Source organism: Perognathus longimembris, chromosome 18, assembly GCF_023159225.1.
Source record: "Perognathus longimembris pacificus isolate PPM17 chromosome 18, ASM2315922v1, whole genome shotgun sequence".
Taxonomy (NCBI): domain Eukaryota; kingdom Metazoa; phylum Chordata; class Mammalia; order Rodentia; family Heteromyidae; genus Perognathus; species Perognathus longimembris.
Genome location: NC_063178.1, coordinates 6,523,970 through 6,544,594, shown reverse-complemented (window position 1 = coordinate 6,544,594; position 20,625 = coordinate 6,523,970). Strand labels below are relative to the sequence as shown.

The window sequence follows — 20,625 nt, the reverse complement described above, 5'->3', positions numbered from 1 at the left end:
AGCGCGGCCCGGACCACGGTGGCAGGAGACGGGCGGGGAACCGGAAGCCGAGCTGGCGACGTCCCGCCCTCCTCTCGCGAGTGGAAGAAGCCCGGGCGAGTGATCGGGCGCTAGCCAATCAGAGAGCGGGAAGCGCGTGACTGACGGCTCTCGCGACCTCTCCGTAGGCCCCGCCCTGGCTGAGGAGGCCGCCCCCCCGCCCCGCCGCCCGCGCCGGCCGCCCGCCGCGCTCGCCCCTTCTCCCCTCCCTTCCCCCCGCCCCGCCCCGCGCCCTCCCCCTCCCCGCTCTTCCCGTCTGAGGTGGCGGCCGGCCTTGCCTCCTCCTCAGCTCCATTTTACCTCTGCTCCGGCCTTGCCCTCTTTCTTCGGGCCCGAGGACGGCCCGAGTGCTTCCCCGCTGCGTGAGGACGGCTGCGGTGCCCCTGCGTGCGTCTCCCGGTTCCCGGAGCCCCCGGCCGCTTTCCCCGCCATGAATGAGGAGTACGACGTGATCGTGCTGGGCACCGGCCTGACGGTGAGCCGCGGGGCGGGCGGCCGGGCGGGGTGGAGGCGGCCCGCGAGCGGCCTCGGCCGGGGCTGGGGGAGGGGGAGGGGGAGGCCGGGCCCCGGGGGGTGGGGGTGGGGGTGGCGGTGGAGGGGCGGCCCGGAGCCCGGCGGCTCTCCCCCCCTCCCCCCCCCCGTCCAGCCGGGCCGCGACCCGGTCCCGCCCGCGTGGGGAGGGTGGGCGCCTCCCACCGAGCGGCTTCCTCGTCCGCCTGGGGCTGGGGAGGGGGTGGGGGTGGGTCGGGAAGGTGTCACCGTCGGTGCCGGGGGTCGGCCGGGTGGGACACGAGGGGGCGGCCGGGCGGGGGTGGGGTGGGGGGGGGGAAGGAAGCATAATAAATAAGTAAAAGCCTCCCCGCGCTTCCCCTTTGGGGTGGGTGACTTCTTCCGATTGGGGGCGGGCGGCGGGGGGGGGGTGGCCGCGGGCCGCCGCGTTCCCCACCCCCCTCCCCGCCCACCCCCACCCCGGAGCTCGCGGCCGCCCCGGGCCGGGCCGGGCTGGGCTGGGCTGGCCGAGTCCCGCGGCGGTTCGCCGGCTGCAGCCGCAGCTTTCCCGACGGGGCCTGGGATCATCGCGGAGCCCTTCCTATGGGATCGCCGGAGCCTAAAGTTTTCGGAGGAAATGAAGACACTAGCTTTTAAAAAACAACAACAACAACAAAAATAGTTTTTTTTTTTAAACTTCCCCCATTTGCAAAGATGAAGCTGAAGCCTTATTGATTCTTGGGAGCATCTGGTGACTTGCAAGTAGCTCTTCCCCCCCCCCCCACCTCCCCAGACTTTATTATCCAGTGCTTTCTCACCCACTGGACCTTTGCCGTGTTTTTCCTTTTGTGTGATTTGGTTCTCTTGGTCCCACTGTCTCCTGGAGAAATGGATTGATTGGTGGTAGATTCTCTGTCGTACCCGTCAATCAATAGCAGGAAGAATGCATTCCTCATACACAGTGGCAAGGTGTATCTAACACCATAGTAGTATTATTTTCCCGGGTATCTGTCTGCCCAGAGATAATAATTCTGCAAATACAGGCACATTTTTGGAAATTGTACTTGTTCGTTCGTTCCTCCTTTTCCTTCCTTCCTTCCTTCCTTTTTAAAGGGAAATACAAGTTCATCTTGCAAAGCCATTACCTTTTTGGCTGTCAGTTTGGGGGAACATCTGAAATTTGAACTAGGTTCCCACATCGTTAATACTAATTATATAAACACTGTTGTAAATCTTATGAATTCCATCTGATTTGACTTCACATAAATGAATCATTTTATATGAACCGCCACTTCAAATTTGTTGAGCTGCAGTGTAATCTCAGGATCAAACTATTTATATATATGTGTATATCTATATTTAGATAACATCCGCAAATAATTATGTAGCCTTCTCTTGGCAAGAGAAAAGTCTGAATTTTTATTTGGCTATTTTTTTTGTGTAAAACTAATAACTGTGGTAGACCTGGAAAAATAGAAAAGAAGAAAAAAAGTCACACATCTATCTCAGATTCCGTTAAAGGAAAAAAAATTTAAACAAAATCTTCCACATGCATTCTCTAAGATTAAGCCATGTTGGTTTTTTAAAATTTCGCAAAACAATGTTTCATGAACACTTCTGATGTATATGCAATATGCTTTCTTCTCACTTCCTGTCTCTTGTCTCCTTGCCACAATCACTGCCTGATCTGCACATAGTTTAAATGTCTATTTAGATTTGTCTTTTTGTTTGCTATTAGTGAATCTAGATTCAGCATATTAAATAGCATGTATAATATTTACCCTTCTGAATTTCACATATTTAACTTCACATGATCTCCAGTTCCATCTCTTTTCCTGCAGATGACACAATTTGGCTTTTAATGTCTGTTTGGCTGTTATATTTTCTTTACTCATGGCCTACCTATTACTTTGGTATTGTGAATTGTTTGGCTAAGTTTTTCAGTTTCCTAAAAGAGTGTTGTAAGCTGCGTGCTGGTGGGTCACGCCTAAGCTACTCAGGAGGCCGAGATCTGAGGATTGAGGTTGGAAGCCAGCCCTGGGTAGAAAAGTTCCCATGAGACTCTTACCTCCAATCACTCACTCAAAACCAGAAGTGGTGCTCTGGTTCCAAGTGGTTAAGTGCTGGCTTTCAGCAAAAAGATCTCAGGGACAGTGCTTAGGGCTTGAGTTCAAGCCCAAAATAGTCATTGTCGGATAATACTCTTTTCTGAAATACTTTTTACTTTCATTATTTTTGACCAGCCTAGAAATGGGCATGTGATTGTCTAGGAAGTAGTACCAAATTCCTGCCTCTTACTTACTCAAAAAGCCATTCCCTGGGGTTGAGAGGGATAGGGAGAATGATGAAAGGGGTGATATTGATCATGATGCATTGTATTTATAAACTGACATGTTGAATGGTAATCTCTTTGTACAACTACTTAAAGATAATAAGAACAAAAACCCAAAAGCCATTTGGTCATTTTTTCAATGTAGGGCATTTGGTTGAATTTCTTTTTGTTAGAGTTGTTTACTGTTTTCCTCTGGGTATTGTTAGCATTTCACATTTGCTCATGATTAAGGTCTGTTGAACACTGGTAAGTGAGTACAAGCCCATCATGCAAGTTCCACTTGTCTAGATTAGAAGCTTCACTTTGTACCAACGATGAAACAGTCTTACTTTATACCAACCAACACATTTATTTAAACTCATTTGGATTGTGAGCTTGTTGATGGGTGATGACTACGTACTTGAAATTAGACACATTATTTGTCTGTATTTTATTGGTGTAAAAGCTTTTCTCTCCATGACCCTTCCTAGACTATATTGTGAGACATTCTTTAAGAATTGTATCAATTCATGGCAGTTGTTTTCTTAACAACATTGATAGAAGCAGTGGTGAAAGGATGATTTTGATAAAGAGAAAAAAATTTTTTTTAATCAGTTGTGTGGTGTGTGCCTGGATGCTGCCCTTGAGCTCCTTTTGTTCAAGGCTAGTTAGTAGTGGTCTTCCACTTTGAGCCATAGCTCCACTTCCAGTTTTTGAGTGGTTAGTTGGAGGTAAAAGTCTCACAGGGACTTTCCTGCCATGGCTGCCTTAGATCTCAGCCTTCTGAGTAGCAGGCATGAGCCACCTGCACCCGGCAGTAAAGAGAAATCTTAGATCCTCAATTTAGTGTACTAGGACTTACATGACTAAAAGTGGATCAGCAAGGTAAAAAACAAAAAACAAAAAAAACCTCTAAAATTTCAACCAACTTGGAGTTAACGTATTGTTTAATTGCCTTAATTTTTAGCATACAAGTATTTAGTGTGTAAGGCTCAAAGACCTAATAAAGGCATATGGTGTCAGTTATGGGCATCAAAATATGTAATGCTCCATGTACTAAGTACTTTGAATGTTAAGAACTTGTTATGTATTTTTGTAGGTAGTGGGTTTGAACTTAGGGCCTCATGCTGTCCAGGTAAGCACTCTTACTGATGAGCCAGGCCTTTAGCCCTGGTTAGTTCTCAGGTAGAATCTTGCACCCCCACTCCCATGTTCTTGAACAGAGACCCCCCTATTTTTTTGATGCCCATCTTTGCTAAGATAGCAGGTGTGCTCCACTACACCCATCATCGTCTTCCTTGGAGTTAGTCCTTCAAACAAGTGTTAGGGTGTGTTGGAGCATTCCCTTTTGCCATTGCTTTTTATCCATTAGGTCTAAATTAAGCTCATATTAAATCCACAAACATGCACAGTCACTTTTATAATAGAGACCTGAAACAATTTGGAGTATTTTGTGTAGTTGAGTTTCCTAAGGAATTGAGAGTTATCCCTTTGAAGAACTATGGCTCTTGGAAAAAAAGCCTTTCTAATAATCGCATCACTTTAATGACCTAACCAACACAATTAATTTACTTGATAACGAATATCTCACTTCACGAGTGTTAATATTGTGCTGTGCTATAATAGATGCACTCTCCTTAAGAGCTAGTTCACTTTGTGGGAACTTTGTTTCTTTTTCTTTCTTTCTTTCTTTCTTTTTTTTTTTTTGCCAGTCCTGGGGTTTTGAACTCAGGGCCTGAGCACTGTCCCTGGATTCTTTTTGCTCAAGGCTGGCACTCTGCCACTTGAGCCACGGCGCCGCTTCTGGCCGTTTTCTATATATGTGGTGCTGGGGAATTGAACCCAGGGCTTCATGCATGTTAGGCAAGCACTCTTGCCATTAGACCATATTTCCAGCCCCTTTGTGGGAACTTTGATTTTCCTTTTCTCAGACTACTCTGCTTTTTAATTCCTCAGTTTGCTTTTTGATCTTCTCTCCCCACTTTGCTAGAAGGCGAGCAACTCATAAAGACTTTGTATTTTGAACATAGTTGTATAATCTATTTTGATGTTTGTGTTGTTATGTGTAGGTCATTTGTGGGTGAGTTTAAAATTATCTGTTGGGTTTAAGCCTAATGTGTTAATATGTTGGGTAGTCACACATTTCCATTCCTGTTCTTGACATACGATATTGACGGACTGTGTTTTCTTTCTTTGCTGGTGGTTGGTTGTTTATTGTAATGTTGAGATTCAAAACCAGCATCTCATACATGCTAGACAAGTGCTTACTCTATGATTGAATGACATCTCCAGCCCGGGGCCAGGGTTTTGTTTTTGTTTTTTTTTTTCTGTTTGGTTTTTCTTCCTCTTTTTATTGCTATTGTGAAGTTCATATACAGAGGGGTTACAGTTACATGAATCAGGTAATGAGTACAGTTCTTTCAAACCATATCTCCCCTTCCCTTGCTCTCTCTCAGTTTTAGGTTGGGCTGCATTTTCTAGTGAAAAAAAAACTTATTTAGAGAATTTTCTATGAATTTAATGTTATTTGCTTGTTATTCTATATTTAATAGATAGGTAGTAGTAAGTTTTATTTTTCAGTTAATTTTGGAAGATATTCAAAATTAGGATCATTAACATAAGACCAGATATAATTGATTTTTATCAGTGAATTAATAACTTCATCCCACATGTAAAATAAAGTTTCAACATTACATGTATGGTACTATGTTTTATTTTAGTAATGTAGAAAATAGTCTTCTAGTATATATTCTGAGCCTATAGAATTCTTATTAGTTTCACTTAGCTTTGGTCATATTTGTTCCAAGTAGTGCCTTTGAAGTTAGCAACTCTCAGCTGTTAAACTGCCAAATCTTTAAATTACTGGGCCCTTTATTTAGTTCTTAGTCTTCAGCGCTTACTATAGGGCCATAGACTAGTATGTCATGCTTATTTTTAGTGAAGTGTGAAAAAGTTAGATGTAGAGGCTATGTAATATGCACTGTGCTATGATTTTTGCCTCCGAAATTTGGGCCCCTGGTACCTACTTTTATTAGCTGGGCCTTTTTGTTTTGTCAGAACCTTATTTATTTATATTTTTTTTTTTGTTTTTTTTTTTTTTTTTTTGGCCAGTCCTGGGCCTTGGACTCTGGGCCTGAGCACTGTCCCTGGCTTCTTCCCGCTCAAGGCTAGCACTCCGCCACTTGAGCCACGGCGCCACTTCTGGCCGTTTTCTGTATATGTGGTGCTGGGGAATCGAACCTAGGGCCTCGTGTATCCGAGGCAGGCACTCTTGCCACTAGGCTATATCCCCAGCCCTATTTATATTTTTTACTACCATAAGAATAAGCTGCTAGTACCTAGCCTCTGTATTATTTTATAGCATGATTTCTGTTGCTTGGAAAATACTGGTTTACTTTGGGTAATGCAGCTTTTCTTGCATTCTGTCTCTCTCCTTTCTTCCTTTCTTTCCTTCTTTATTCCTACCTTCTTTCTTTCATGTCAGTACCAGGCCTTGGACTCTGGCCTGGGCACTGTCCTTGAGCTTTTTTGCTCAAGGCTCGCACTTGAGCCACAGCTCCCACGTCCAGTTTTTGGTGATTAATTGGAAATAAGAGTCTCACAGACTTCCTACCTGAGCTAGCTTTGAACCACACAGTCCTCAGATCTCAGCTTCCTGAGTCACCAGGATTACAGACAGGAGCCACTGACACCTTGGTGACAGTTTCTTCTTTTAAAAAAAACAACAGTTTTTGCAAATGGTGCTGTGGCTCCAAGTGCTAGAGCACAGGCCTTGAGCTGAGGAGCTCAGGGACAATGCCCAGGTCCAGAGTTCAAGAATCATGACCGACAAAAAATAAATAAAATTTTAACATACTATGACTTTTCTTCTTTTAAGGATATGTCTTGTTTCTTCTGCAGGAATGTATCCTGTCAGGTATAATGTCAGTGAATGGAAAGAAGGTTCTCCACATGGATCAGAACCCGTATTATGGAGGCGAAAGTGCATCTATCACGCCACTGGAAGATGTACGTATTAGTAGGAATTGATACACCTTTGTAGTTGGAAGATTTTACCATTTGACTGCTTGGGTAGCTTTGATAACTTAGAAAGTCTGTAGCAACATGGCTTTTTAGGAGCTTCTCCTTTGGGACCAACAGAACTTTAAGTTGTGACTTTGTTGCTGCGTAGCATTTCTTGTCTTGGAGTTAATACCATACAGAGTGAGAGGAAGGTAGGGGATTCTGACATGGCCTGAAGTGGCACCGTTTGGTGTTCTCGCCATAGTCTTATTGCTTAGTTATAGTTTATCCCCACTTTCCTCATTACAGAATTGTGCTTGTGGGGTTAACAGAGTGGCTTGTGAAGCTTGTGTTGTGATTCCCAGTTTTGGAGACATGGGCACATAAACTATTTTCTTTGTATTAAGTTGTTTATTTCTATGTGTAAACCTTGTAGACCATCTAGATACGTATATGGATATGAGCTGTACTGTATCCTCTATGTGTGTGTGAGAGACAAAGAAATATGTACCTGTATTCCATGATTTTTATGTATTCAGTGACTTACTGAACTTAATACATATCATAAAACCTCTTTTATATATTTAAGAATACAGACAAGTAGAGAGACTATTACCAGTGCATCAAAATCCTTCCATCTGAATTTTGAATTTGGCAATTAATGTTTTGATAGGTTTGTTCCACATCTTTTTTTATTTTTATTATTATTGTTAGTGGTTTGGGGATATTCTTTTGTGTGTTTCTTTGATTGAGATAAAATGGAGCCCAGGCTAGCCTAGAGCACTTAGGATCCCTTTGCCTCCACTTCCTGAGGGATGGAATTAGAATATCACCACGCTCAGCTCTGCTGTTGGGCTTGAACCCTTGAAAGTAATGTCACCATGGTAGCCTTCAGCTGTTAACTATCACATTCTCCTCCTACGTAACCATAATATTATTACGTATTTATGAAAAGTGACAGTATCTAGCCCGCTCAGGTTTCCCAGTGGTTCTCCAGTGTTGTGTAGTAGTTGAGTAGTTTTCGTTTTGATTTTTAAGTCCAGGATCTCAGTTTTGCATTTCTGTTGTTTTCTTATTTCCCTTAGTCTATAAAAGTCTACCTCACTGTCCCCCCTTGTCTTTTGCGTTTGGAAGTCTACGATATTTTATAAGTTGTTGGGTATTTCCTCCTATATCCCGTTAGAGGCCCATCCAGGTTAGCCCGACTGCAAGGGATGCCTGCCTGCAGCTTGACCCCGTGGTTGGGGTGACGACCATGTGATCTCTGCTGGCACCGTTCCCTTCACGCTAGTGTGCTCACTGTCGCTCTTAAGAGGAGCACGCTTCTTCCTTCTCTGCTCTACCATTGCCTTTCCTCCTCATTAATTTTTATTCACTTGTTGCCACTGTTACTTAGGGGATGGTATACCTTTTTTCTTGTTATTTCTACCAAGACAGAAAGATTTAGGTTTTATTTTTTATTTATCCTTTTTTTTTTTTTTTTGGCCCATCCTGGGCCTGAGCACTGTCTCTGAACTTTTCTGCTCAAGGCGAGTGTTCTACCACTCGAGCCACAGTTCTGCTTGTGGATTTTTGGTGCTTACTTGAAGATAAGAATCTTATGGACTTTCCTACCTGAGCTGGCTTGGAATTGTGATCCTCAGACCTTTGCCTCCTTAGTAGCTAGTTTACCAGATGTGAGCCACTGGTACCCATCCCCATTTGGATATTTATTTATAAGATCATTTGCAGCCTATAAAAATGATCAGTATGAGAGACAGCTCTGGGAAGTTGACAGCAAGCACACAAACAGCAAATGCGTGTCTATCCTGTCATATGCCAAGTAATTCCTGTGCCTCACCCGGCCTTCACCAGATGTTTCCTGCTCCTACTAGGAATTAAGAGCTTGAATTCATATTCTCAAACTCCCTTCCTTTTCCTTTCTTCTTCTTTTTTTTTTTTTCCTCTTTCTTTTCTTAGGCATGGGGCTTGACTTCATCCTGGGCTCTGTCCCTGAGCTTTTTTGCTCAAGGCTAGCACTCTGCTACCACTTTGAGCCACAGCACCACTTCTGGTTTTCTGGGGGTTCATTGGCGATAGGAGTCTCACAGACTTTTCCTGCTTGGGCTGGCTTTGAACAATGATTTCAGCCTTGAGTAGCTAGGATTACAGGCAAGAGCCACCAGCACCAGGTTCATATTCTCAGACTTAAACCACAAACATTCTTTTATCTCAGCTTATACTTACCTCATAGGAATTACAAATGAATTGGCTACCCAACACACTGAAGCCCACATCCATCTGCAAAAATCACATAACACAGTTTCGGAGATGATGAATATAGTTAGTTCTTTGTGGTGATTTAATATTAATATGAATATGTATGAATATGTCTAGGCCTATCACTGTAAACCTCAGATGTGAGCTACAATTTGTACTTTAGTTACTTCTCAATAAAACTTGACATTTTTAGCTAATTTTAATTTTCTTCTGAAGTAATTCAAATTTACCTTTTAAATTCCTTCCTAACCACAGAAGCAAAACGAAGCCTTTTTTTTTCTTTTATTTAGGAGAGAATGAGTTTAAATGACTTTTACAAAAAATAAATAATACCTTCAGAACTAGTGTGTATTACTGACACATAGTTTCATATTCTTGCTTTTCTAGTAACAATAAAAGCAAGCTTGTTTATTTCAGCACTCAGGAGTTGAGTAATGTACTTAATTTACAAATGTATTGGAATCTTGATAAAAATATTATCTGATTAAAAGTAAATGCCCTCATACTTTCCCTTACATAGTAATGTTTAGTTATTATGCCAAAGCCACTTACTCATTTATAATGAAAATTAAATTTTCTTACATTATGGAAATTCTGTTTCACTTTTAGTTATACAAAAGATTTAAATTACCAGGAGTACCACCAGCATCAATGGGGAGAGGAAGAGACTGGAATGTTGACTTAATTCCCAAGTTCCTTATGGCTAATGGTAAAGAATTCTAACTTAATTTGTGAAAGTATATTGAATCTGATTTGGAAGTAGAAACTAACTCTTGGACAGTATTATTTTGGGTGTGAGGAACTGGGTTTTGGTGAATGACAACAGTATGGTTTACAAATGATCCGTTAGAAGTGTCGGGAGTCAGTAAGAGTGCGGGGGGGGCTTACTAATAAACAGCTCTGGAGAAACAAAATTATGATTGCAGCACTATGCAAACCAAAATCAAAAGCATTTTGTAAATGTGACTTGTGTAAGCATTTATATAAGCGGTTATAAACATTTGGCACAAGTGTGTAGTGTGGTGCTGACCAAAATTGTGATTTGTTTTGACTGACTTCCCTCTTGATGCTTTGGTAACAGTCTTCTGTAACTACATAGTCAGAAACTGTCATTTTAATGTTTTAATGTTAGGCTTTTAAAATTTTTTTGTAGGTTTTTTCATATTAATATTCTATTTTAGATGCATAAAATTTTTAAATTGCTGCAATACTCTTTTCTAAGATGACATTTAAAAATTAAATTCTTGGTTCTAAATCTGTTTCCCATGAAGTAAGTATGTACTATCCTTTTTTTTTTTCAATTTATATTCTATCATTTGTATTAATAGAGTTGGAAGTTTAAATATTCTCTGAAATTTAAAATGAACCAATTTCTTTAGAAATGAATTACAATTTTTTATTATCTTAAGTATTATTATTTTATTAAAATTATTAAACTGGTGGCTCATTCCTGTACTCCTAGCTGAAATCTGAGGATCACAGTTTGAAACCAGCCAGGGCAGGAAAGTCCTTGGGATTCTTATCTCCAATTAAGCACCAGGAAAACCAGAAGTGGAGCTGTGGCTCAAGTGGTAGAGCATTAGCCTTCAGTGAAAGAAGCTCAGGGCCAGCACTCAGGCCTTGAGTTCAAGCCTAAGGATTGGCACACAGACACAAAAATAGAAAAATAGTTAAAGGAAATAAAATTTACATAACCAAAATTTCACCATCTGCCTTTCATAATAAAACGTTTATATTGTGTGTACATATATATAGATATATACATACATATAAGTCACACACACATAGATCTTGTCCTAGTGAGGATTGGGTTTTTCAGTCAGTGTGGTCTGAACACATATGTGTGGTAGAGAGAGGAAGAGAGAACTCTGATGACACATCTTACTGTTGACTTCATCAAGTGGGAATTAGGGCTGTGACCTCTTGAAAAAAACTTTTTATTGCAGCATTTGCTTTCATTAGTAATACTACCCTTTCCCAACAACCGTTAGTACTATTCATTTTACCTTTTTTCATGTTGTCCTATTGGAAAGTAATAGAATGAGGTTTAGAAATTCATCAGCTTTCCTACATAGTGAATTGGCCAGCCTGTGCTCTGCTCATTTTTCTCACATTAGTGTTTGAACATTCTTAGGCTTACGGGAAGTTAGAACTCATTACAAGCTTTGTTGTTTATCTGATGTTTAAGAAATATAAGTTGACTTAGAAATAAAACTGTAAAGCAGCCTGAATAAAACTGCAGTAATACCATTAATCTAAACCTCATACATCAGATAAATAAAATACATAGATTCCTCAAAGCAAGTTGGTAAGATTTAGTTGTGAAGGTACAACATTTAAAGAACTTTGTAAGTGTATAGTAGGCATACATTCTGGTTCTGCCATTTAAATAGGGCTTTGGAGATTGCTTTGGTAGGAATTTCTGGGCACTGTAATGAGAATTTTGGCAACCATTAGTATTAGTAAATGTGTAAATGTACATTTATTTCTGTGGGGTTTTTGTTTTTTTTTGGGTGCTGGTACTGAACTTGAACTCAGGGCCTCATGATCTCTCCTGGTTTCTTCCTTACCACTTTGGCCATACATCTACTTCTGGCTTTTTGGTGGTTAATTGGAGATGAGAGTCTCAGATTTTTCTGCTTGGGCTGGCTTTGAACTGAGATCCTCAGAACTCAGCCTCTTGAGTAGCTAGGATCACAAGTGTGAGCCACCAGTACCTGGCAAATTAGTGGTTTTTTTTTGAGTAATATGTATTTATTGTGGAAGGGAATTTCGTGATGGCATTTCCATACATGCATAGTAATTCTGCTCATTTCCCATGATACTAAGGTTTATGTTACAGTTTAAGTTGTGTGACTCTAAGGTTTATGTTACAGTTTGAATTCTGTGACTCTTCTAGGTCAGCTGGTTAAGATGCTACTTTATACAGAGGTCACTCGCTATATGGATTTCAAAGTGATCGAAGGGAGCTTTGTTTATAAGGGAGGGAAAATCTACAAGGTTCCTTCCACTGAGGCAGAAGCCCTGGCATCCAGTAAGTGATTGCATTTCTTCTTTTTCCCCTCTCAGAATCATGAGGTTTTGTAGTGGAAAGGAATCTCAGAAAATAGTCTCCATTATTAACTAGTATTCATTATTGAATGTCGTCTGTATGCACCATGTGCTGTTCTAGGCATTTTAAAGAGAGGAGGAGAAGGGAGATAAAACGAGAAAAGTTTCCCTTTCATTGTCTTCTTACAAGCTACATATTATTTGTAGAATTTCGTTCGACGGTGACCCACAGTACAGTCCACTTCCAAGTTATTTTGATGCTAATTTATCCTTGATATCTGAAGTGTCTTTCCCAATGAATGCCAGAGTATATCTTGCCTTGCAGAAGAGTGGAAAGAAAAAGCACTCAGAATTTTCGGTAGTGGGCTTTGTGGGTCAGAGATGCCCTTGTAGATAATGTTCTTGTCAGTCACATTTACTCTGTATTAGTAAGAGAATCGATTCAACTTTAAAACTTAAAGATACTGGTTAGAAGGGTTTGCATTTGTATGGTAAAATAAAGCCTTTGTAATGTCCAATTCTTTTGTGGTTAAAATGTGAAACTGGAAGCTGTGTAGCCCAGATTCTCTTACCTTAAATCATCAGAGGAGCCTAAGTTAATGACCTACATGTTTAAGTGGGTCCCCCATGAACTCAGGGCCTTTACTTTACTTTAGTGTCCTATTGTGAATGTGTGCTGTTTGAAAAATTCTTTTATAGGCTTAATGGGACTATTTGAGAAACGTCGCTTCAGGAAATTTCTAGTCTATGTTGCCAATTTTGATGAAAAAGATCCTAGAACTTTTGAGGGCATTGATCCTAAGAAGACCTCAATGCGAGATGTGTATAAAAAATTTGATCTGGGCCAAGACGTCATAGATTTTACTGGTCATTCTCTTGCACTTTACAGAACGGATGAGTAAGTAACTTCACTGATGGCTTTTTTTTTTTTTTTTTTGACTTACATTTTTCTTGGAACTCTTAAGTGAATTTCCCAGTCCTCCAAAGTGGAAATTTTACCACAACAAATATGTAGCTCTGCCGTACTGGTAATGAAGTTCTAATTGCAAATTGATGTTGGAATTTGTAAGTGAAATAAGAAGATAATAGATTGAAGTTATTTGAGAAAGATTTTAAACTGAACAAGAAAACCAAACTCCTTTTTAAATGCTCATTTCTTATTTCCAGCTACTTAGATCAGCCATGTTGCGAAACCATTAATAGGATTAAACTGTACAGTGAGTCTTTGGCAAGATATGGCAAAAGCCCATACCTCTATCCACTCTATGGCCTTGGAGAACTGCCTCAAGGATTTGCAAGGTAAGGGCTATGTTTAACTTTGATTCTAAACTTCCTTTTGAGTAGATGTATGTGACCTGTGATTTTTTTTTTTTTTTTTTTTTTTTGCCAGTCCTGGGGCTTGAACTCCGCCTGAGCACTGTCCCTGTCTTCTTTTGGCTCAAGGCTAGCACTCTGCCTCTTGAGCCACAGCGCCCCTTCTGGCTTTTTCTATATATGTTGTGCTGAGGATTTGAACCCAGGGCTTTATGTATATGAGGCAAGCACTGTACCACTGGGCCATATTCCCAGCCCCCTAATGCTTTGTTTTTAAGTGTGATTTTTTTTTTTTTTTTTGGCCAGTCCTGGGCCTTGGACTCAGGGCCTGAGCACTGTCCCTGGCTTCTTTTTGCTCAAGGCTAGCACTCTGCCACTTGAGTCACAGTGCCACTTCTGGCCGTTTTCTGTATATGTGGTGCTGGGGAATCGAACCCAGGGCCTCATGTATACGAGGCAAGCTCTCTTGCCACTAGGCCATATCCCCAGCCCAAGTGTGAAATTGGTCTGTGGAAAAAACTAGCTTAGTTTATGCAAGCTATCACCCTATTACTGGTCATTTGATTCTTTTGATGTGGTAGGCTTAACCGGTGTGAGAAATTAACTCAGATTTTTAAATCCATGTTTCAATGATAGGTTCTATAACATCATTCTAGAAAGAAATTGAGCAAATAAATAATGTCTGTAATACACGCAAGATCTAAGAAGGGAGACTTACACAGTTGAAATAGTTCTGTATTATAATTGAGGTTTAACAAACTTTGTAGGTTAAGTGCTATTTATGGAGGCACCTACATGCTGAATAAGCCAATTGAAGAAATCATTGTGCAGAATGGAAAAGTAGTTGGTGTAAAATCGGAAGGAGAGGTAAGTAACTTGTATATTTTAAAATTTTAAAAATTATTTTAAAAATTACATTCTGTGAAAATTATATTATTTAATAAGTACTTTTGATGTAGACATTGATACCAGATTCCAGACTCTGATTTTGTTAGGTTGTTGGTATTCCCCATGATTAAGGTAAGTTTAGTTAGTGTTTTTAATACATTAACCCTTTTTTTGTTTGCCTTGCTCTTTTAAGACTAAAATATGTGGTACTTGGGCGTTTAAAACCATGTACCATCTTTAAATGGTGTGTTGGAGCCTCTCCCCAGATTTTTGTTTGGTTTTATTTTTTTTATCATTTAAGAATTTATTAGGGCTGGGGATATAGCCTAGTGGCAAGAGTGCCTGCCTCGGATACACGAGGCCCTAGGTTCGATTCCCCAGCACCACATATACAGAAAAAAAAAAGGCCAGAAGCGGCGCTGTGGCTCAAGTGGCAGAGTGCTAGCCTTGAGCGGGAAGAAGCCAGGGACAGTGCTCAGGCCCTGAGTCCAAGGCCCAGGACTGGCCAAAAAAAAAAAAAAAAAAGAATTTATTGAAATTGGGATTAGGTAGTTGTTTAATATAGGATTTAATATAGGATCTAGTCATCCACGCAGGCAGAATACCGAATAGTGTTTCTCAAAACTGAATAATCTGTAAAGCGTACTAATCTGGTTTAGAGACCCTGCCTTTTTTTTTTTTAAGTTTTTATTATAAAACTGATGTGCAGAGAGGTTACAGTTTCATACGTTAGGCATTGGATACACTTCTTGTACTGTTTGTTACCTTGTCCCTCATACCCCCCTCCCTCCTCCCCCTTACCCTTTCTCCCCCTTACCCTTTCCTCCCCTGAGGTGGTTTAGTTCACTTACACCAAATAGTTTTGCAAGTATTGCTTTTGTAGTTGTTTCTCTTTTTTTTACCCTGTGTCTCTCAGTGAAGATGATGTTGGTGGTCAGAGCTACACGTTTTTTAAAAGTACATTATTACTCATTTGTCATTACCCTTTGTCACCATACTATTGAATTCTTTTGTCCTTTGTCTCAGTCATTGCCTTTGGCCCTCTGGCAGTAATACACGCACTCCAGCCTGAAAGTCTAAAACTCCTCATCTTTTTTGTATTTTTGAGATTGGGCTCTTGGTTGTGTCTTACACTCAGTCTTCCGCTTTAGCCTTCCCAGTTCTGGAATCACATGGCTATGCAACCACATCTGGCTCTGTGCTTTATTTTTTTAACATGGAGCTGTATGTAAGTGTAGAAACCTTGTGGAGTAAATGCACCTTTTTGTGTGTTTCAATCTCTTTGGAAGTGAAGATTTGAGATCAGACTTTAGAGACTCAGTGGATATGAAGAGGTATCTCAATGTAGTTTTGATTTCCATCTTACTGATTTTTAGAGTTGGGGAGTTGTTGATATATTCCTTTTCATTTTGGTGGCTTTCCCATCTACACTGTTGATAGTTCTTCTTGATGTATGAAAATTTTAAATTTCATAAAATTTGTCTATTTTCTTTTGTTGTCAGTGTCTCAGATATGAGAAACACATAACCAAATTCAATATCATAAAGCTTGTGTCCTGAACTTTTCTTGTTTTAATGATCTTTGAACTATTTAAATTTCCATGTAATTTTGAGTAAAGGTCCAACTTCATTCTTTTGGATACCATTTTCCCAGCACAATTTTTTTTAAATTGTTTTTTTTGGCTTTGTCAAATGTCATTTGACTGTAAATGTGAAAAAAAGGTTTATTGCTGGGTTCTTTACCTTGCGTACCATTGTGTGGACTATATAGCTTTGTAGTGATTCCTCTGTTCTTGAGATAATTTTGAATTCTAGATAAACTATGATCTTATGCATGAACATAGGATGTATTCCCATGTATGTCTTTGTGTGTGTGTATTCAGGGCCTGAGCTCTGTCCCTGAGCTTGTTTTGCTCAAGACTAGCCCTTTACCACTTGAGCCACAGTGCTGCTTCCTGCTTTTTCTGTTTATGTTGTACTGAGGAATTGAACCCAGGGCTTCATGCATACTAGGTAAGCACTCTACCACTAAGCCACATTCTCAGCCCTTAAATATTTTGTTCTAGATTGCTCGCTGTAAGCAACTCATCTGTGACCCCAGCTATGTAAAAGATCGGGTGGAAAAAGTGGGCCAGGTTATCAGAGTTATCTGCGTTCTTAGCCATCCCATCAAGAACACCAATGATGCCAACTCTTGCCAGATTATTATTCCACAGAACCAAGTCAATCGAAAATCTGGTAAGTTTTGAAGACTAGTGGATGTTGGTAGAAATTTGTTACATTGTTTATTTAGGGTTTCAACCCAGATTCCTAACATTTGTACACTGAAGAAAGAAAAATTTTTTTTTGCCAGTCCTGGGGTTTGAACTTGGGGCCTGAGCACTGTCCCTGGCTTCTTTTTGCTCAAGGCTAGTGCTCTACCTCTTGATCCACAGCGCCACTTCTGGCTTTTTGTTTATGTGGTGCTGAGGAATTGAACCCAGGGCTTCATGCATGCAAGGCAAGCTCTACTGCTAAGCCACATTCCCAGCCCCACTGAAGCAATTTATTTCGCTAAAATAAACTTGGAGCCCTGCCTAGCTAGCTAGCATCCATCACTTTTAACCTGTTTCTTCAATTCTAGAATTCAAAAAACCAAGTTGTGTTAGCTTTTGTTGTTGACAGCTTCAAGAAGGAACGATTTATGTTTACTTAGTTCAGTCAGTTGATTCCTTTCTGGGGAGCTGAGACAGAATGTTATCCATGTGGTAGTAGCGGAAGCCGCTAAGATCGGGAAGCAGAGTGGACTGGCCACTGTTGAAGTCAGTGCCATCACCATCCAGCAGCTTTACCACATGGGAGGCCAAGTCTTTAACACGAGCCACATCCAAGCCATATAACAAGATTCAAAGAAGTTCCGGCTATTCAATGTGTTCTTAAATCTTTCCAAGGAACTTGAAGACCTCAGCTCTTCCCAATAATTTTTATTCCTAATAAAATGAAATGTCCCAGGCTTATGAACTATAAAAGACCGAGCTGTTAACTTGTTTTCAGATATCTATGTTTGCATGATCTCCTCTGCACACAATGTGGCGGCACAGGGCAAGTACATTGCCATCGTTAGTACAACCGTGGAAACCAAGGAACCCGAGAAAGAAATCCGACCAGCTTTGGAGCTTTTGGAACCAATTGAACAGAAGTAAGTTGTGCTCACTTCTATCAAGAGAGATCCAATCTGAGGTCTTAGCTCGGGCTTAGTTGTAGAGTGAAGCTGAGAGCCCGGCAGGCAGCCATTGGTGTGGGTTAAACTTTGAAATTCAGGCAGAGATGGGGTGTGGGAACGAACCTGCCAATTTCTTTTTCTCTTCCAGATTTGTTAGCATCAGTGACCTCTTCGTACCAAAGGATTTGGGAACAGACAGCCAGGTGCGTGTGGACTTGACAAGAATGTATCAGACTTCATTCTGGGGAAACAGCCTCTAGAAATATTAAATTCTCGTAAACTTTTCCTTCCAGATCTTTATTTCCCGTGCCTATGATGCTACAACTCACTTTGAGACAACTTGTGATGACATAAAAGACATCTATAAGAGGATGACAGGATCTGAGTTTGACTTTGAGGAAATGAAGCGCAAGAAAAATGACATCTACGGGGAAGACTAGCAGCAGTACCTGTTATTATCCAATTAGGACAAATTTAAAAATTGGCAAGTAGTGCATATTGTATGAAATCAATATTGTAAGGCCTGGTTTGTAATCAAAATGAAAAGATTGAGAGTGCCGTAACCAGTAAGCGCTCCTCCCCTTCATCTTTCTAATATCATGTATTAACTTGTTTTCATGGAGTGGCTATTCAGAAACTGGCTGTTTACCACATTCTGTTCTATTTAACCAACCAGACTGGCTTTTTTGTAGTGAAGGAGCAGTTTTCAACAGACTTTGTGATATTGACAAGAGAACTTGATACAGTATTTGTATCTTTTAATCAGTGTAGCCTTTGCAGTGTGTCTTCCACTGCTCACAAGCTGGATCCATGCAATTTGTGTGCCATCTTGACATTGAATCTCAAATCTTCTGGATTGGGACAGCATTTCTAAGTTTTGCCCATTATATTTTGTGTTACGTCAAGTATTACAGCAGGGCCCAAATAGGATAGCCACAGTTTGGTTTGTGGGCATAAGTTTCTAACCAAACTCGACTTGCGGAGTGGTTTGGAGGAAGCCAGTATGTGGTGTTTTAACCTAGTGAAGGTGAGAGAGGGGAGATGAACACATCTTAAAGCAGGTAAAGTGTCGAAGCATCTTTTGTATCCCAGGTGTGGCTTCTTCAGTGGACCAAGCTGCAATGCAGTATTGATTTGACAGAGCCTCTACTTCAGTGATGTCTGTCTCAAAATGGCTCCAAATGATTTCTGTACTGCAAAATAAAGCCAAACTCTGGAAACCTCTGCACTCTATCTTGGTGTGTTTGTTCTGTCCTGATGATGAAGGCCACAGCTGCTGCACACACTGCCTGGAGGAGCAGCCAGGTCGGCGCTAGGCGACAGGGTTTTCACAGGAGCCGACAGCAGGCACAGCACCCGATCTGGACCTGGCAGATCAGGCCCTGGCCTGTGGCTCCTGTTGAACCCCACATCTCACTGTTGATAGAATGTAATTTACTGGTCTTCATGCTTATTTACACAAGTATTCCCCCCCCCCCCCAAAATGCAAGATAATGTTTTGAGTTTTGCTTTCAGCAGCAGTTTGCAGCGCTGCGGGACAGCCCTCACCGTCACTGCCTGGTGATACTGGATGGCTTGGCAGCAAGGAGAGAAAATGTCAGGCAGCGTTCTATTTTCTTTAGTAACACACAAGGCACACCAAGTGTAGTTACGGTCCCTGCACTTCTTAGCAGATAGCAAAAGCTGAGCGAGTTAGCAAAAAGCTACGTTAATAGTCCTCAGGAGAGCAGTAACAGTGGCACCTTAGGAATGATACAAAGCAATGGGATGGCCTGCTTGGCCCTTGGGCCAGCTGTAATTGCCGTTCTGCAGCTTGCTGCTCAGGATACTTGAAGGGGAAGAAAGCACCAAGCACACGGGAGGGTCTGTGGTCACTTCACCCAAGCTGGGCACTCCCGATTCGCACAAAAAGTGCCAAGATAGGGGCTGGGGATATAGCCTAGTGGCAAGAGTGCCTGCCTCGGATACACGAGGCCCTAGGTTCGATTCCCCAGCACCACATATACAGAAAACGGCCAGAAGCGGCGCTGTGGCTCAAGTGGCGGAGTGCTAGCCTTGAGCGGGAAGAAGCCAGGGACAGTGCTCAGGCCAGGAGTCCAAGGTCCAGGACTGGCCAAAAAAAAAAAAGTGCCAAGATAGATGTTTTAATTAAACTTTGCTCTAAAATTAATTTCAGAAACAGTTGAATGATTTTTAGATGACTTTATTTAAAAAAGAAACAAACTAGTTATAAAAATCTTTGCTCCAAATAGTATCTTACAAATTTCTTTGCTGAGTTTTGTGCCTTAAAGAAATGATTTCCAATATCATAAATAAATGATTACTTTTTCTCCAGGGTTGAGTTTTTGTAGTGCAGTCAGTACTTACAAAAACAGAAAATGGAAAAGTTTACAAATTTGTACCGTTTATAAAAGTGTTTCAACTTTGTGTAGTGTTCCTTTATATACAACAAATGAAACAATAAATACATTTTTTTACAAATGTGGCAAAGCCTCTGAAACACGATGCTGCTTATGTTTTTCTTACGTTAACTTGGAAAAACAAAGGTTTGTTAAAGTTGATTGCTGTTCTATGTAAACATGAAGTTCTTGTCTTTAGTAGGCTCAATTAAGTTTTGAAGGCATTTTAAAAATAATTTATATTTTAAACTACCACCCCAAACTAATGCAACTATGCCATGGTGAAGTCAGATGTCTAAGAACAGTAACAACAAAAGAGGAAAACTTCAAAGAGTTGTAGAACATTAGTTTTCAAGTGAGAGGACATTCATTTGCTGTCCTCCATGTATGGGCAAGCTTAGTTGAGTCACCTGTGGAAACAAGATTAGTTGAAATGAACAAGAAGCAATTTGTAAATGCAATGCTACATCTTTTTCATTTTTTGTAGGCTATGGGACTTGAATTCAGCCTGGGCACTGTTCCAGGGCTGTTTTATTCAGGGCTAGTGCTCTACCAGTTTGAACCACAAGAGTCCCAGACTACCTTGCCAAGGCTGGCTTTGAACCATGATCCTCAATCTCAGACTCCTAAGTAACCAGGACTATAGGTGTAAACCACTAGCGCTCAGTGGGA

At 41.0% G+C, this 20,625-nt stretch overlaps 2 protein-coding genes across 2 annotated transcripts in view; one reads left to right on the top strand and one right to left on the bottom strand.

Annotated features, from left to right (window-relative positions):
• The first annotated feature begins 334 nt into the window (after positions 1 to 334).
• On the top strand, positions 335 to 18,776 carry Gdi2 (GDP dissociation inhibitor 2). Its single transcript, XM_048367748.1, has 11 exons — positions 335 to 514; positions 6,740 to 6,847; positions 9,710 to 9,809; positions 12,000 to 12,134; positions 12,851 to 13,049; positions 13,319 to 13,450; positions 14,233 to 14,332; positions 16,419 to 16,590; positions 17,386 to 17,530; positions 17,703 to 17,757; positions 17,848 to 18,776. The coding sequence occupies exons 1-11, from the start codon at positions 470 to 472 to the stop codon at positions 17,992 to 17,994; spliced, it is 1,338 nt and encodes a 445-aa protein (XP_048223705.1). The 5' UTR covers positions 335 to 469; the 3' UTR covers positions 17,995 to 18,776.
• Positions 18,777 to 19,744: 968 nt separating this feature from the next.
• Positions 19,745 to 20,625, bottom strand: part of Tasor2 (transcription activation suppressor family member 2) — a 55,137-nt gene continuing 54,256 nt past the window's right edge. Inside the window, exon 27 of the mRNA XM_048368010.1 lies at positions 19,745 to 20,363. Within this exon, the coding sequence (XP_048223967.1) occupies positions 20,360 to 20,363 (4 nt within the window). The 3' untranslated portion in view covers positions 19,745 to 20,359. The remainder of the gene's footprint in view (positions 20,364 to 20,625) is intronic.

Coding starts and splice junctions, on each gene's coding strand:
- Gdi2 (XM_048367748.1), top strand. CDS start 470: ATGAATGAGGAGTACGACGTGATCGTGCTGGGCACCGGCCTGACG. Junction 6,848..9,709: donor CTATCACGCCACTGGAAGAT/GTACGTATTAGT, acceptor TTTCACTTTTAG/TTATACAAAAGATTTAAATT. Junction 17,758..17,847: donor ATTTGGGAACAGACAGCCAG/GTGCGTGTGGAC, acceptor TTTTCCTTCCAG/ATCTTTATTTCCCGTGCCTA.